Below are 15,061 nucleotides of genomic sequence, written 5' to 3' on the forward strand. Positions count from 1 at the left end.
AGTGGGTCTGATTAGACTGGTGGCTGTTTATTTACATTACCGCATACATATTACTAGCTATTGGTGTTCATACAATGACTGAGAATGGGAACACTGAGATAGTTTCCACTATACAATACAAAGAAAATCAAATAAAAAACCTTACTCTTTTTTATTTAACTTGGGTGAAATTATCAGTATTCACTTTCAAAAAGTGGAATACTAAAAACAAAATCCTTAGGTACCATGGAACTTTTCAAACTTATTAAAATAAAATGGTTACTTTTCATTTTGTCTTAACATTAATAGAAGGGGGTTCTTTGAAGACAATACATTGCCTAAAAGTAAGGGTTAGTCCCATAAACTGGACTGTAAGAATATGAAGCACACTAAATTAAAAGCTATAGTGCCAGAACTGACCTGTAGGTGAGAACTGTATGCAAGACACCCTGACCTCTGGCTTCCAGTGTCTAGAAGACATGTCTCCTTTCTTTACTCCTGGCAGGCTGATAACCTTCCCATCATCTCCTTCTCCCCTGTCCACTAGGGCCAAACTGCCCCACTCAGTCATCTTACGTTTGTCCAAAAACTCCTGCAGAAAAGCCATTTTTCTTTTGTTTCACAATAAGCTCTAAAATTAATTTGGTTTATATACATTGACTTCATAACTCAAGTAACATTGGCATTGTTGCACCTTAAACATGGGCTTGCAGGAAGTACTCAATTTGTAGTCTATGTCCCCCAAAATCTTCCCCCTTAGAGCTACTGGGTTGTACTTTTTCAACATCTTTCATATAATGTCTGTATACTTTTGGGAAAGTTACAAAATCCACATTGAATTCTTTTTTTAAATGTTACATGAAAACATCCATTAAGAACTCTGCAACAATACTGGCAAGACAGCTCACCTTCTTGTCTAACAACACCTGCCAATGTTCACATCAGAATGATTGAATATGAATGATATAGGAGTGGCTTACATCAAAATAAATGGATATAAATTATATAGGAGTGGCTTTTTTTAACTATATTTTCTTCTTACAGTAAGTATCATGATGACCTTAAGCTACAAAACTAAAATCTTACTAGCCACTAAAATATCTGCATTCTCACCCTGTGAAATTACAAGGCTTCCAGACATACCAGTGCATTATATGCTTAACTTCTACTCCAGATTATCCAGAATTCTACCACAGCATACAGACTTCCCTTTCTTTTTTCTATATAACTGCCTAATTTATAAACGTGTCATCTAATTGCACTAAAATGCAAATTATTTCTGGCACCTGGTTAATTTCATAAGTTTATTGATTGAAAGTACCAAAGATACCAATGCTAACTCATTAGTCATTACCAGTAGTCACCATTATCATGTCTACCAAGTTTGGACACAGAAAAGGGTGTTACTGAGTCTTATGTGTTTTTTTGTGTAAGACCAAAGCAAGAACTTGTGAATTGCCTGTAAGGGCTTACTGTTGTGGAAAACCAATGTGATCTCAATGATTGGTGTCAGGCTTACAGAATTCACTTATCAACATACACTTTATGTTTTGTATTTGATAAGGAGTCTATGATCTTTAACTCATTAACCCCGCATGCCATGTTCACACATCATGCGGTTGTACCCTACTTTCGAACTCTGTACCATGAATGTCTTTTAAGATACACCAAAGTGGATGGTATTACAAGGAAGTAGACAAATGCAGCTCTACAATGATATCAAATAATATTGACCTTCAACTTGCATTACAAATACAGAAGGAAAACATATTTTTAGACACGCAATTTTTGGGTTCCAAAAACTACAGGTTATCAAGACAGGAGTTTGTGTCCGGGTTTGAGACTTTTGGGGCTGAGATCTAAAGCAGACCAGTCCAAACTGCACAAGGACAGGTGAACCTTTGCTAAAAGAAGGATAAGTTGGAGAACTGGATTAAGTAGTGGCCAGGACATGAAAATGATAGGTCATAAAAGACACACAAAAACCTCCAAAACAAAACCAAAAAAGTCAAACTTTTATCCTTCTGCACATGTGCAAGCAAAACAGCCAATCCACAACAAGATCTTTAACATGACTAGACATTCTGCTAAATTAAAATCTCTTAGCAGCAGATGCATTTGATGTATGCAGAAGAAACCCCATAATACATTTCCTACCCTGTTAACAGGCAAAAATTAAAAGCATCTCCAGGGTTTAATGAGTTAATCTGTTTTAAATACTCATCTAGCTAGTGACAGGGCACTTTTTTCCATACCTTAAATTGTAATGACTGTTACTATTCGATAGAGTTTCAACTCTGAGTAGCACACAAAGTGCATAAAAACCTGTAATTTTTGTGATTTTGCATTGTTTGGACTCGTAGCTATGTAAATGTACTAAGTTTTAAAAAGTCAAAAAGTCAACATTTCATAAGCCATCACCCCTAAGGGCTAGTGCCTTGCTATACACAAAAACAGAAACAAATTGTATGGAAACAAAGCTGAGACCTAATGTGAAATAATTGTTTATTAAAACTAAACTGCTTTTAAGATTGCATTACCCTGTATTTTGTCAATTTCAATATTTCAACCCAGATACATTTTAGAAATATAAAAATACACACATTACAGACTTTATAGGCATTTTAATAAACTTGACACCCTGACCTTGTTACATTAATGTTAGCATCTGTGAAGATGATAGCTTATGAAATCAAAAATACAATTAAAAGACACTTTAAGATTGAAAAATCTCTGAGTATATTTTTGTTTATTTGAAATTGTGTATAACCAAGATGTCTTAATAATCCCTTGCCCTTGATATTATTTACAACAATACAGATGCGCTGTCACTCTTAAAGTCATAATAAATAGCTCTCCCCGTCCCTCTTTTTTTAGATGGCCCTCTCAAGTGAGGCAACCATCACTTACTGTATTTAGCCACATGAAAGGCTCAGATAACAAATTCATTTTCCATAGAAACAATCTTAATGTTAGGGAAATATTTTCTGCACTAAATGTCTTAGTACACAACACATGTAATTCTTGATTTAAGTTAGCATAAAGTTTGTAAACAATTAATGTGAAGTGATTTATGTTTCTGAGATAAATGTCCCTAAAGCGGGGTAACAGTAAATGCTACCTTAATCAACAGTCCAATACTGGATAAGCACAGTATAAATTTGGCCTGTTGGAAGAAACTGAAATTGTACAATTGAAGAGACAAGACCTATGGAGAAGTTGAAAGCACTGAATCTAAGTAAATAAAAAATACAATTTTCTGTGCTGATATTACAGCCAATGGCCTGATCTCAATGTATAAAGTATATTATTCAATGCTTGCCCACTATGAGACTGGTAACCTGCTCAAATCATCATGAGACTGGTACCCTGCTCAAATAATAATTAGTGATCTGAATCCTGTAACATAAACCAAACTGCAATCAGAATAGATGCTAACCTCTTAAAGTATATTGTGCCAACAGATCAGTGTCTGCACATTATGTGATGGCTGATCAAGGTCTACACTGTTCATTTTTTAAATCACTGACTGAATGAATGGAGTTTTCAATGATCTGCCAGCACATTATGCGATGGCTGATTAAGGTCTACACTGTTCATTTTTTAATCACCGACTGAATGAATGGAGTTTTCAATGATCTGTCAGCATATTATGCGATGGCTGATTAAGGTCCACACTGTTCATTTTTTAAATCACTGACTGAATGAATGTTATTTTCCCTGATCTGCCAGCACATTATCTGATGGCCAATCAAGGTCTACATTGTTCATTTTTTAAATCACCAACTGAATGAATGGAGTTTTCAATGATCTGCCAGCACATTATGCGATGGCTGATTAAGGTCTACACTGTTCATTTTTTAATCACTGACTGAATGAATGGAGTTTTCAATGATCTGTCAGCATATTATGCGATGGCTGATTAAGGTCCACACTGTTCATTTTTTAAATCACTGACTGAATGAATGGAGTTTTCCATGATCTGCCAGCACATTATGCGATGGCTGATTAAGGTCTACACCGTTCATTTCTTAAATCACTGACTGAATGAATGTTATTTTCCCTGATCTGCCAGCACATTATCTGATGGCCAATCAAGGTCGACACTGTTCATTTTTTTAAATCACTGACTGAATGAACAGAGTGTACCATGTACTGCTAGCACATTATGTGATGGCAAATCAAGGTCTACACTGTTCATCTTTTAAATGAATGACTGAATAAACAGTCAACCCTGATCTGCCAGCACATTATCTGATGGCCAATCAAGGTCTACATTGTTCATTTTTTTAAATCACTGATGAATGAATAGAGTGTATCATTATCTGCTAGCACATTATGTCATGGTAAATCAAGGTCTACACTGTTCATTTTTGAAATCACTGACTGAATAAACAGTCAACCCTGATCTGCCAGCACATTATCTGAGAGCCAATCAAGGTCTATGCTATTTATAGTTGGGGGGCACATATTCTGCAAGTTTAATCTTTTGTTCCCTCGTGAAAGGTTGTCTCATGTGATGTCACCTTGTCAATGTAAATATAGTGACATTGCAATCATTGTAATTCTTTCAAATGCTTTTTGGTTACCTAACAGTAATGTTCTTTAGTCTTCCATATCCCTTAACATTTGTCAATATGCTCCTTTTCATCTTTTGTCATTAATACACCTCTAAACGTTAGCAGTGCTTTTCCATCTTCATCATTCTCTTTACATCACACTCCAAGAACAATTTAATGGAGATAATATATAAAAAGATCTACTGAAATTTGTGGATCTTGGGACAAACAAACTTACCTATCATATATAGATCTATATAAATCATTTGGTAAAATGTTAAATCTCAATGGTTTGACTAAAACAATCTTCACTTGTATTTGAAATAATGTTAATGATTGAAAACTATCAATTTTTAGAATGTCAAAATAGTTTGAAATTTAATTAGCATGTACTTTAATTACTGTCTCAAACAATGAGGAAACCAGTATATCATGCATTAAGAAGAATAGGGTACTCTAAGTACACAGGCTTCAAAGTTACTTTTGATTTTTGAAAAGCTTTTCTGGATTTTAAGTAACATTTCAATAACGACTTTGGACCTCAACTCAACACTTTGATATTGAGATAGAAAGTAAGCAAATAAATTTTATGGAACAGTTATTTTCATATTCTTGCTTATAAGTCCTACTAAAAACTGCACAGACTCAGATCTCCTGGTACATTATGTACCAGCATATATGGGTCTATTCAGTTTGTTAGGAGTAATCAGTATAACAAACAACACAGATCCTAATCTGATGACACATAATCCGATGGCGGATCAAAGTTTTTTTTTGCTTGCAACTAGATCTGAATTAAGGAGGAAAATACAATATATCTTTACAGCATTTTTACAGAAGACCCCCATTTTTGTTGTGCATGCTTTTAACTTATCTACATAAAAAAAGTTAAAAACTGATGTTAATCTAAGGTGAGGATGGATGGTCATATGTATAGGCAGACATATGCACACATATACAAAAGTGATCACTATGTTCAGCTTCCATGAAGCTGAGCATGAAAAAAAAAGACAATTAGTAAAACCTCTGTGTGTGTGTGTGTGTGTGTGTGTGTGTGTATATATATATATATATATATATATATATATATATATATATATATATATATATATATATATATAATGGGCTCAAAAATACTTTTTATGAGTAGGTGTCCATTACACAGAAGTAAAATAATATAGAACTGAGCAAAAAATTTAATAAGGTACTTAAATCAATGACTTATACTTAGGTTTTATAACCTTGAGACCTGATTACTTAGGTTTTATAACCTTGAGACCTGATTACTTAGGTTTTATAACCTTGAGACCTGATTACTTAGGTTTTATAACCTTGAGACCTGATATGTGACAATAAGTGAAGTAAGTGTCTCCAAATAAATGACAAATCTGTACAGTAAAAAACCTCAATGCCATCCAGTGACTTGTTGCAGGATATCTCAAACTTCTTCAGCAAAATCTGCTCTGCTACTGAATAGATACACACATTCTTTGAGCGCCCTGCCGCCAATATGCACTTGCCATCAGCTGAGTAGCACAGTGTGTTGAAGGCCCTAATGACATAAATAGAGAATATCTTGTACTCTGTAGCAATTTTATAACAGAGCATGTGAATACTACAATAAATGAAGAATATCTTGTACTCTGTTGCAATTTTATAACAGAACATGTGAATACTACAATAAATGAAGAATATCTTGTACTCTGTTGCAATTTTATAACAGAGCATGTGAATACTACAATAAATGAAGAATATCTTGTACTCTGTTGCAATTTTATAACAGAGCATGTGAATACTACAATAAATGAAGAATATCTTGTACTCTGTTGCAATTTTATAACAGAGCATGTGAATACTACAATAAATGGAGAATATCTTGTACTCTGTTGCAATTTTATAACAGGGTTTGTGAATACTATAATAAATGAAGAATATAGTGTACTCTGTTGCAATTTTGTAACAGAGCATGTGAATACTACAATAAATGAAGAATATCTTGTACTCTGTTGCAATTTTATAACAGAACATGTGAATACTACAATAAATGGAGACTATCTTGTACTCTGTAACAATTCTGGAATAGAACATGTGAATTCTACAATAAATGGAGAATATCTTGTACTCTGTAACAATTTTGGAATAGAACATGTGAATTCTACAATAAATGGAGAATATCTTGTACTCTGTAACAATTTTGGAATAGAACATGTGAATACTACAATAAATGGAGACTATCTTGTACTCTGTAACAATTCTGGAATAGAACATGTGAATTCTACAATAAATGGAGAATATCTTGCACTATGTAGCAATTTTAGGAGAGAACATATGAATACTACAATAAATGGAGTAGCCATATTGGATGTAAGAGTGGCACCATTTTCATTTGGGCCAACTAGAGATTTAAGAAGGCTATGGTACAAATCCTTTTTCTTCTGAAGGAGTAGCTATAACAGGAAATTAAGATGTTTTAATTAGTATGCATAGTCACTTGCTCATAATCCAACTCCTCCAAATATTTTGATGCTCTAAACCTATTTTACCAATTTTTTTTTAAAACTTGGTACTTAATATAATGCACACTAATTTATAATATGTACCCCCAATGTTTTGACCCACCATGAGGTGAAAAACCAAGTTCTGCCAATGAATCTCATTTTTTATCATAGTCATTCAGGTTTAATCAAAAACAGACAAGAAATATGTCTTCAGAATGGTAACAAACAATCAGATGTAAGATCACCTTCTTAATATCGATGTATATCATTCAAATTCAAACCTGTCCAAGGTCTTGATGATAAAAACCTACATTCCAAGTCAGATCAAAATACAGAAATATGGCCTTCCAAGTGGTAACAAGCAAATGTTGATGGAAAGACGATGGACACAGGGCCATACGAGCTAAAAAGGTGTAAAATAACTGAAAAATTGCTGTAATGACCTAAAAATTCTACAAGTCATCTACATGTAAATGCAAGTAAGCCTACTAAATTTAATTTGCTGAACTCAAGTGGCTTTTGATTAAATATGCTTGTTAAAAAAAGTCAGAAAAGTTCAAATGTGTACACACTATACCTATACTATTTGTCATCCACAACAAAAGGTGATACAGACATTGTATATTGTTGCATAACTACACATACTTTCCAAAGGAAGATTTCTTTGCTGTAATCTTCTCTTGCTCTTTGCGTGAGTACCCCAAATCTCTGCGTCCCTCAATTGAGCAGTTTTGTGCAGCTGTATGGGGATTCCAGAAGGTTATCTCTCCATTTAAGGTGGAGACTGCCACCTCCTGACCATCTGGTCGAAATGCCACTGCTAGCACTAGAAAAGAAGGATTTGACAGTACATGTAAATGTTTCACTGCATAATGATGACATCCCATATACATTTGTTCTGTTTAAACTTTTATTTGCCCCTAATTTCTAAACAAAAATTTTCCAGCAGTAAAAATAACCAAGGTATTGTTCTTCTGCTGGCTACTGTATAAACTTTGCCCTTCTTTGGTAATTTAATGAGTTAAAGTTACATTCCCTCGCCAAAAAAAATAAAAAGTTGGGATATTAGTGTGACAAAAATTTGCAGCTCTCTCAATCAAGAATAAGGCAAAATCTTAAACTAAATTCAACAAGAGGAATCTGAAAAGAGATCCATACTGTCAAACAGACAAAATAAAATGTAACTCTGCTGGGTTTATTTCCAGTATGATGTTCAACAGGCATATACTTATGTACTTTTATCTGTAACAGAGGCATAATGTTACGAAAGATGGACAAGCTATGAAGAACGAGATTAACAGAAGTATTACAGGTATTACTCACCTGGCAGACACCTGTCTAATAACAAAGTGCAAGAGAAGTTTGCCCAAAAAATCTAGGTCAGTTAAATACTCTCTGTAAAAATTTCTAACAAAATCATTATGTCACTTTTATGAAAGCAATGATTGTAAGGATTCTTTCTATAATGTACCTTCAGTCAAACTAGATGGCAAATCAGCATCATTTGTCCAATATTTAACGACTTTATTTCCTGTATGTTTTACTTCCAAGTTGGTCATATTCTGTTTAGCATTTTTTTCAAATATCTAGAAAGTTTACATTATTGCCTATTCTAAATAACAGTGTCCATACTTAATGACAAGTCAAAATGTATATTTTTAGTTTGAGGGAGGATCAGAATAACTTTTATTAACTTCAAAACCATGCATGTGAGGGTTCTTTCTGTAAGATTCAGTTAAATTCTGCTTAGCAGTGTTTGTCAAGTCAAGTAAAGATTGTCCTATTTTTTTAGTAGTTATTGCCACTTCTGATGGTGGATTAATAGTATTGGTACAAATTGAAAGCACTCTTTATTAGAAGGCTTTCTATCAAATTTGTTGAAATTTTGCCAAGAAGTATGTAAGAAATCATTTAAAGGTTTTTCTTTTTTTTTTAGCATTGACATACATATTTGATAGTGAATAAGTATTCTCATGGAAGCGCCTTTTGATGCCTGCTGTAAACATTAGCCATTTTGAGCGGGTTTTCATAGACCACCTTTAGGGAAAAACCCCTATTAGATTACTACATTCATTCATTTGAATTACCATTACATCAGATCATGTGGTTGCTGTTTAAGATCTGGTCGTAATCTTCTGGAGGCTGCAGATTTCATTCAGTACTTTCTTGAGTTTGCGTGATTAGAACCACTACTATGAAAGCTTGAATAACTTAAAGGTTCTGATACTGATATAGGCAACAAATAGTTTTTATAAATTATCAAATTCAGATGATTTAGTGCTATAGACGCAGACAAAGAACTTGTAAATTTCCATTATGAGAAATGGCAGCTATGGTTGGTCACATGGCCTCACTGGCTTGACAGTGAACGAGTTCTCTCAAGATTTTAAAGTACATTAAAAAAATTATATAGCTATAAGAATGGATTTTACTCTTAAATCTTTCTATACATAATAGATGTGTACTAGAAATGTAAAATGGTTAAAATTGATGTTAAACATAACATATACTACACTGCTTAACAGTTAACAGGCAGGCCTATGTGTATGGAGTCAAATAGGTAACAGGTGTTCTATTTATACTGCAATGCACTGGGTAACTTTGGTACATGTATATGAACTGGTTAAATGCTATACACTCTATGAGGTAAAGGGTTAAAATAGCAAAAGTTGACCACTAATGGAAGGTGACCATATTTTAAGGTGGTCTTGCATCATCTGTGCAAATGTGAAAGGTCTCCTAATTTTGGTCTGCAGTTTTTGAGAAATTCATTTACATGTTTTCAATTATAGCTACTGTGTAAGTCTTTAATGGAAGCTCTTCCTCGTTTTGTACAAAACTGATAGAAATTTAGGCTAAGATGCTTTCTGTCAAATTTGGTTAAATTCTGTTCAGTAGGTTTTGAAATGTTTACAGGTTTTTCATTTTTTAGTAATGGTGGCCATATATGATGGTAGATCGGCATCATTTGTGTAAATCTTAATGCTTTTTACCTCAAGATGCCTATTGCCAATTTCACTCAAACTCTGCTTAGTTGTTTTTTTAAAAGAAACTGTTAATAAAGATTTTCATAAGTTTTGGAACAGCAGTATATTTAATTGTGGATTTGTGTCAATTATGTGAATTTGAACAGCTTCATACCAGGATTTCTCCTTCAAAGCTTGCTTAATATAGGTCAGGTTGAAAAGATGCAAGTAAATGTTGATGGATGATGGATGAAGCATACTGGATGCAGCATCATACCATAAGTTCACATGATATTATGGCCAGGTGAGCTAAAAGAAATACAAAATTCTTCAGAACTGTTGTTGTTGTCAAGACCTGGAGAATCTTAGTTCAAAGCAACATATATATTCTCAAATTTAATTCCTGGATCATGATTCTAATCTTTACCATCTGTGTTGAGAACAATGGTTTCTTTTGACCCTTTGTTCTCAAAGACATCCCAGATTTTGACGGTCTTGTCCCAGGAACCACTGGCCAGCAGGGCCTGGCTAGGACTGAAACTCAGACTGCTGATGGGGGCTTCATGACCTGCCAGAATCTGAAGGAAAACATGTATATTTAAAATATCAGCTATTGAACAGCAACAACAACCAAGAAAACTAATTTAAACACAAGGATTATCTAGTTGTTTGTTTGGATATTGTTTTCTGGAAACCAAAACAAAAAATACAATATTTTCAATTATTATATACCTGTCCTATGTAAATTCATTTATTGCAATCAATGCAGTGAATGATTCATGCCTAAAGCAGCTTGCAAGGACTTCAAAACTGCACTGTTCAATAAACTTTCATGTTATACTAACATAAGTTTTAGATTATAATTCTTGTTCAATGAGCACCACATTAAATATTTTCCAAAACAATCTTCCCTAATGTAAGAACACAACTGCTTGAGATGGGCTTGGAATGGTTGTATCAGAAATTAAGATTAACCTGTATGTCATCTAGTTTAACAGTGGCAGGGGATTATTCCTGTGATCAGTTAGTTAAAGCTATGCCTTTGAGATGAAAATAGTCTTAGGTCAATGTTACAAATATATTTAAATTTAAAAAATACCTATCTGTCTCCTATGTATCACAAATTTTCATGTGGTAGCAATTTCTGTGTTTGTTTTATTGTAACATTTTACTGCATTTTATATTGTTTTAATGCAGAGTATCCAGTAGCTTTAATTTCCACTGCCTGCCTTAACCTGAATGAATCACTAGGTATATAGATTAATTACTGTGAAGTATTTAAGTTCACACTTCACTGATTTTCAGAAAAAGAACACCACTGAATCAGCATCATGTCAATCAAGTTTGTGGGTACACATAAATATTTGTCTGACAGGTAAATAATCCTGACGTTGCTGAAATTATTCAAGTCCAGCATTCTCAAAGCCATGGATAATTAGGTCTTATCTTTCACACAATTACATGTGAGCCACATTATCAACTTCAATCACTAGACTTTTCTGAGAATTTCTTCCATCAATCAATCAATCAATCACCTTGACCTCTGACCTAAACACCCCCAAATCAATAGGCTTCTCCCTACCCAATGTCTGATGAATGTACAAGGACCAGAACTGAAACTGTTTTGCAGAAATAATTTTTGACTGTTCAGTCAACAGACAGTTGACCTTTTGAATCCAAAATCAAGTTTTTTCCCCTACTCTTACTACAAGCCACTTTCAAAGCTTAATCCAAGCATGTTATGTTTAACTAATGTTATTGAGAGGAAACCATTTTGCTTTTCTGTCAGTCACCTTGACCTTAGAACATTTTATTGCTAGAAAAAAACAGAGCTCATCCTTACCCCAAGCACAAGCCATCCTAAGACATTGGTCCAGGTCGCTGATACATATATAGTAGCAATGCAAATCGCATGTACCAGGTCAAATTTCATCAACTCCGTAATTTTATATTGTCCTTCAGCAGATTAAAAACATAACGATTATAATAGTCACAATTTCTGAGAAAATAGGTAATTTTCATATCGATTTCATGCATGTATCACTCGATCTAACAACGTTTAAAGTTTGCTAGGCCATCTGGTAAGCAGCTGCGCTTTGTCACCACCATGTTGGCCTCTTGTGATGCTAGAGTGGTTTTCATACCTTCCATGTAAGAAAAGATATGGATATCAAGCTGACTTTGAAAATAAAAATCTACTAGACGAATCTAATCGACTGAGTGTTTGGATTTACTCAGCATATATGTTTACTGCAAGCATCCAAATAATCCATACTGCACCCTCCAAATATTCTGGTTAGAACTTGACAAATTTAACTCAAGATCAGTTTAGTTACAACCCAATTACATAATCATTTCAGCCATCAAGTGCTGTTGGGAAATTCCCAGGTTTTTCCAGACTTTCATCAATATTTGAGAAATTCAAGGACTTTTCAGTCAGGAAAAAAAATAACCATATGTCCTGACTTTTTTTCAATAGCATGGGAACCCTCTAAATAAGATACAAGTCATGTAATAAAGTTACATTTTTTTGAGAAGAATATTGGTAGTGAAATGTTTGATCAATGCTGGGTAGAATTGCTGGAGATATATGTGAACCAATGAAACAATGACAGCAAGAATCACTTGAGATTTATATTTCATTGTTCTTACCTCCAGCAGTCTTCCTGTTTGCACAGACCAGACAAATATTTCAAAGACATCTCTTCCTCCTGCACAAACGATTTCCCCACTGTTATCTACAGCTAGACAGGAAAACTGTACGGGCCTTGGGGATGTGAAAGTCCGGAAGTTTCTATACCTGTATTGAGAAATCAAACAGAAAATGTGTAATATTTAAATATTACCAACAAACACAACCACATGTTGCTTAATTAAATAATAAGGAGTACAGTACAAGATATTCATGAAAATGGCACTTTGTTACAGGTATACTTACAGAGATGAGGGACAAACAAATGATACAAGTTTTTCAAAAAAGAAATGTACCTGAATAAACCTTATTTTCCATACCCTTTAATTTTTCATATGCCATTAGGTTATAAAAATAATAATTAAATGTATCTAATTTTTAGTACATAGAATTGGTATTTTTTTTATCAGATCTTAATTTTCATATATGAAGATTTACGTTTGCAAAAGTTATCAAAAATACTGATGTATGTTTTAGTATTGTGAAATGACTGATGCATTGTTTGCTGAGCATATTTCTTATATTCCCAATAAAAATTTGTTGCCTCAGTGAAAAACCTACCCGAATAATCTGTTAACTTCACGTAAATGTTAACTGAAGCATTAAATAATGAAACAGTGATCAAGAAATATCGCAACAAATCACCATTTATAATCCCGCCAAAAGTTTTCTTATCATCTCATTTGGAAAGGGCAACTGTTTGTTAATTAACTGAGAATCTATTCTCATTCATTGAAGAGCTCTTCTTTGTCTTGTTTATCAGCAAGAAAATAAAATGCGTTTGGTCTGCTGTTGTAATTACAACATCTACTGCTGTTCATTAACAGCTGGACAATGGGCTTAATCCTTAAACATTATTAACGAGTGCTCTAAATTATGTCAGTAACTGTGATGAAGAACTGAGCACATTTGAACATTAGTTTGGACACCATTTTTCGTTTTTTTTATCAAGTAACAATAATATCTCAGTACAGACTAAAGTGAAAACAACAGACCACTGAACAAAAACTCATACTGTTTCAGTAACACAGTAAAAAATATAGAAACCAAGCAATTTTTTTATCAATAATACGAGAGTCATTGACTCATTCAATTTGATTTTAGATCCTGGACTGTTCTTGCTTGGTGATCTCTTCATTATTACATTTTTTTTCAATCCCTGCCAAAGGGAGGGACATTTTTCCTGACGCCAACTAAATACGCTGAACGACCAAAAAAAGCAGAAGATTGGACTAGAACAGCCTAGAAAAGACAATGATGAGGCTCATCATTTTTTTGTCTTTTCCTGCAGTCGCTGAGATAGCCATACAAAAACATGATCATGAACTGCACCAATCAAAGATGCAATAGATCATGACAATGTACCATCAACTACTAGTGAAATGATGCCCTATCATTCAGAAACTTTTGTTGAGCATGCAGTAGACAAGCTGGACTAGTTTTCAGAGATATGAACTAGTTTCCTAGTACTACAGAGTCACCAGGAAGTACAATACATGGGAGATTTATGACAAAATGAAAATTGTTGAGGGAGTGATGACAATGCACCTCCACTGGAAAGTCTTTCACAAAAACGATGAATGGTTTGAAAGCTTTGCGCTGGGAGATTTGTATAACTCTTGAACATTCTGAATTTTTCACTACACAATTTAATGCATTTTTTGTTTATTCATTCCATGTTGGATTGCAAATTAAATGCTCCTAAATAACAACATTCTGTGTTTATAATATATGAATATTTGATACGTATGTGTCTTTGTTATTTTATTGGCTTCAGTCCTTAAACCACATGGCACATGAGTGATTTATACCATGTATCATACTGTCAGTACTATTCTTCAGCTAATGGGCTTGTTGGAAACATTCTCTATACCCTATGGATAACCTCATTTCCCTACTGAGAACCTTATTAATTTGATCTTTTGATGTGAATCTGGTTTTCAGTCCAGTAAATACTGGAAATGATAAATATCAAGGCATATTTAATTAGTTTGTAATACCTCTGCATAAACGTGTGGTTCTTGTGACAATGGATATCATAATTACAACAAGAAGGATTTATTTAATCAGGTTTTAAATGCCAATGAAATATAATAGCACCCTTGCACACGTGTACATAAAAAAAGAACACAATCGCCAGGTAACTGAACACTAAGGATTACAATGACCTTGTAGACATTAAAACACAAATACCTAAATTGCAAGCAACAATACCAGCTCTCTCTCTCACTCTCTCTCTTGTGTTGACACATTAAAACACAAATACCTAAATTGCAAGCAACTATACCAGCCCTTTTTTATATACCTTTGCCAACTACAGCACTATAAGAAGTATTTTTCTTTTTAAAAATCACCTGGCATACGCAT

The 15,061-nt window shown here is 33.8% G+C and overlaps 1 protein-coding gene across 1 annotated transcript in view; it reads right to left on the reverse strand.

Moving 5' to 3' along the window:
* Positions 1–15,061, reverse strand: part of LOC149796955 (periodic tryptophan protein 2 homolog) — a 56,567-nt gene that overhangs the window by 8,965 nt on the left and 32,541 nt on the right. The window contains exons 12-16 of the mRNA XM_089961628.1: positions 12,655–12,802; positions 10,430–10,580; positions 7,682–7,862; positions 5,943–6,090; positions 400–571 (exon numbers count right to left, since the gene is read on the reverse strand). Coding sequence (XP_089817754.1) covers positions 400–571; positions 5,943–6,090; positions 7,682–7,862; positions 10,430–10,580; positions 12,655–12,802 — 800 coding nt within the window. The remainder of the gene's footprint in view (positions 1–399; positions 572–5,942; positions 6,091–7,681; positions 7,863–10,429; positions 10,581–12,654; positions 12,803–15,061) is intronic.

This window comes from Sinohyriopsis cumingii, chromosome 6, assembly GCF_028554795.1.
Source record: "Sinohyriopsis cumingii isolate HCF-2022 chromosome 6, ASM2855479v2, whole genome shotgun sequence".
Lineage (NCBI taxonomy): Eukaryota > Metazoa > Mollusca > Bivalvia > Unionida > Unionidae > Sinohyriopsis > Sinohyriopsis cumingii.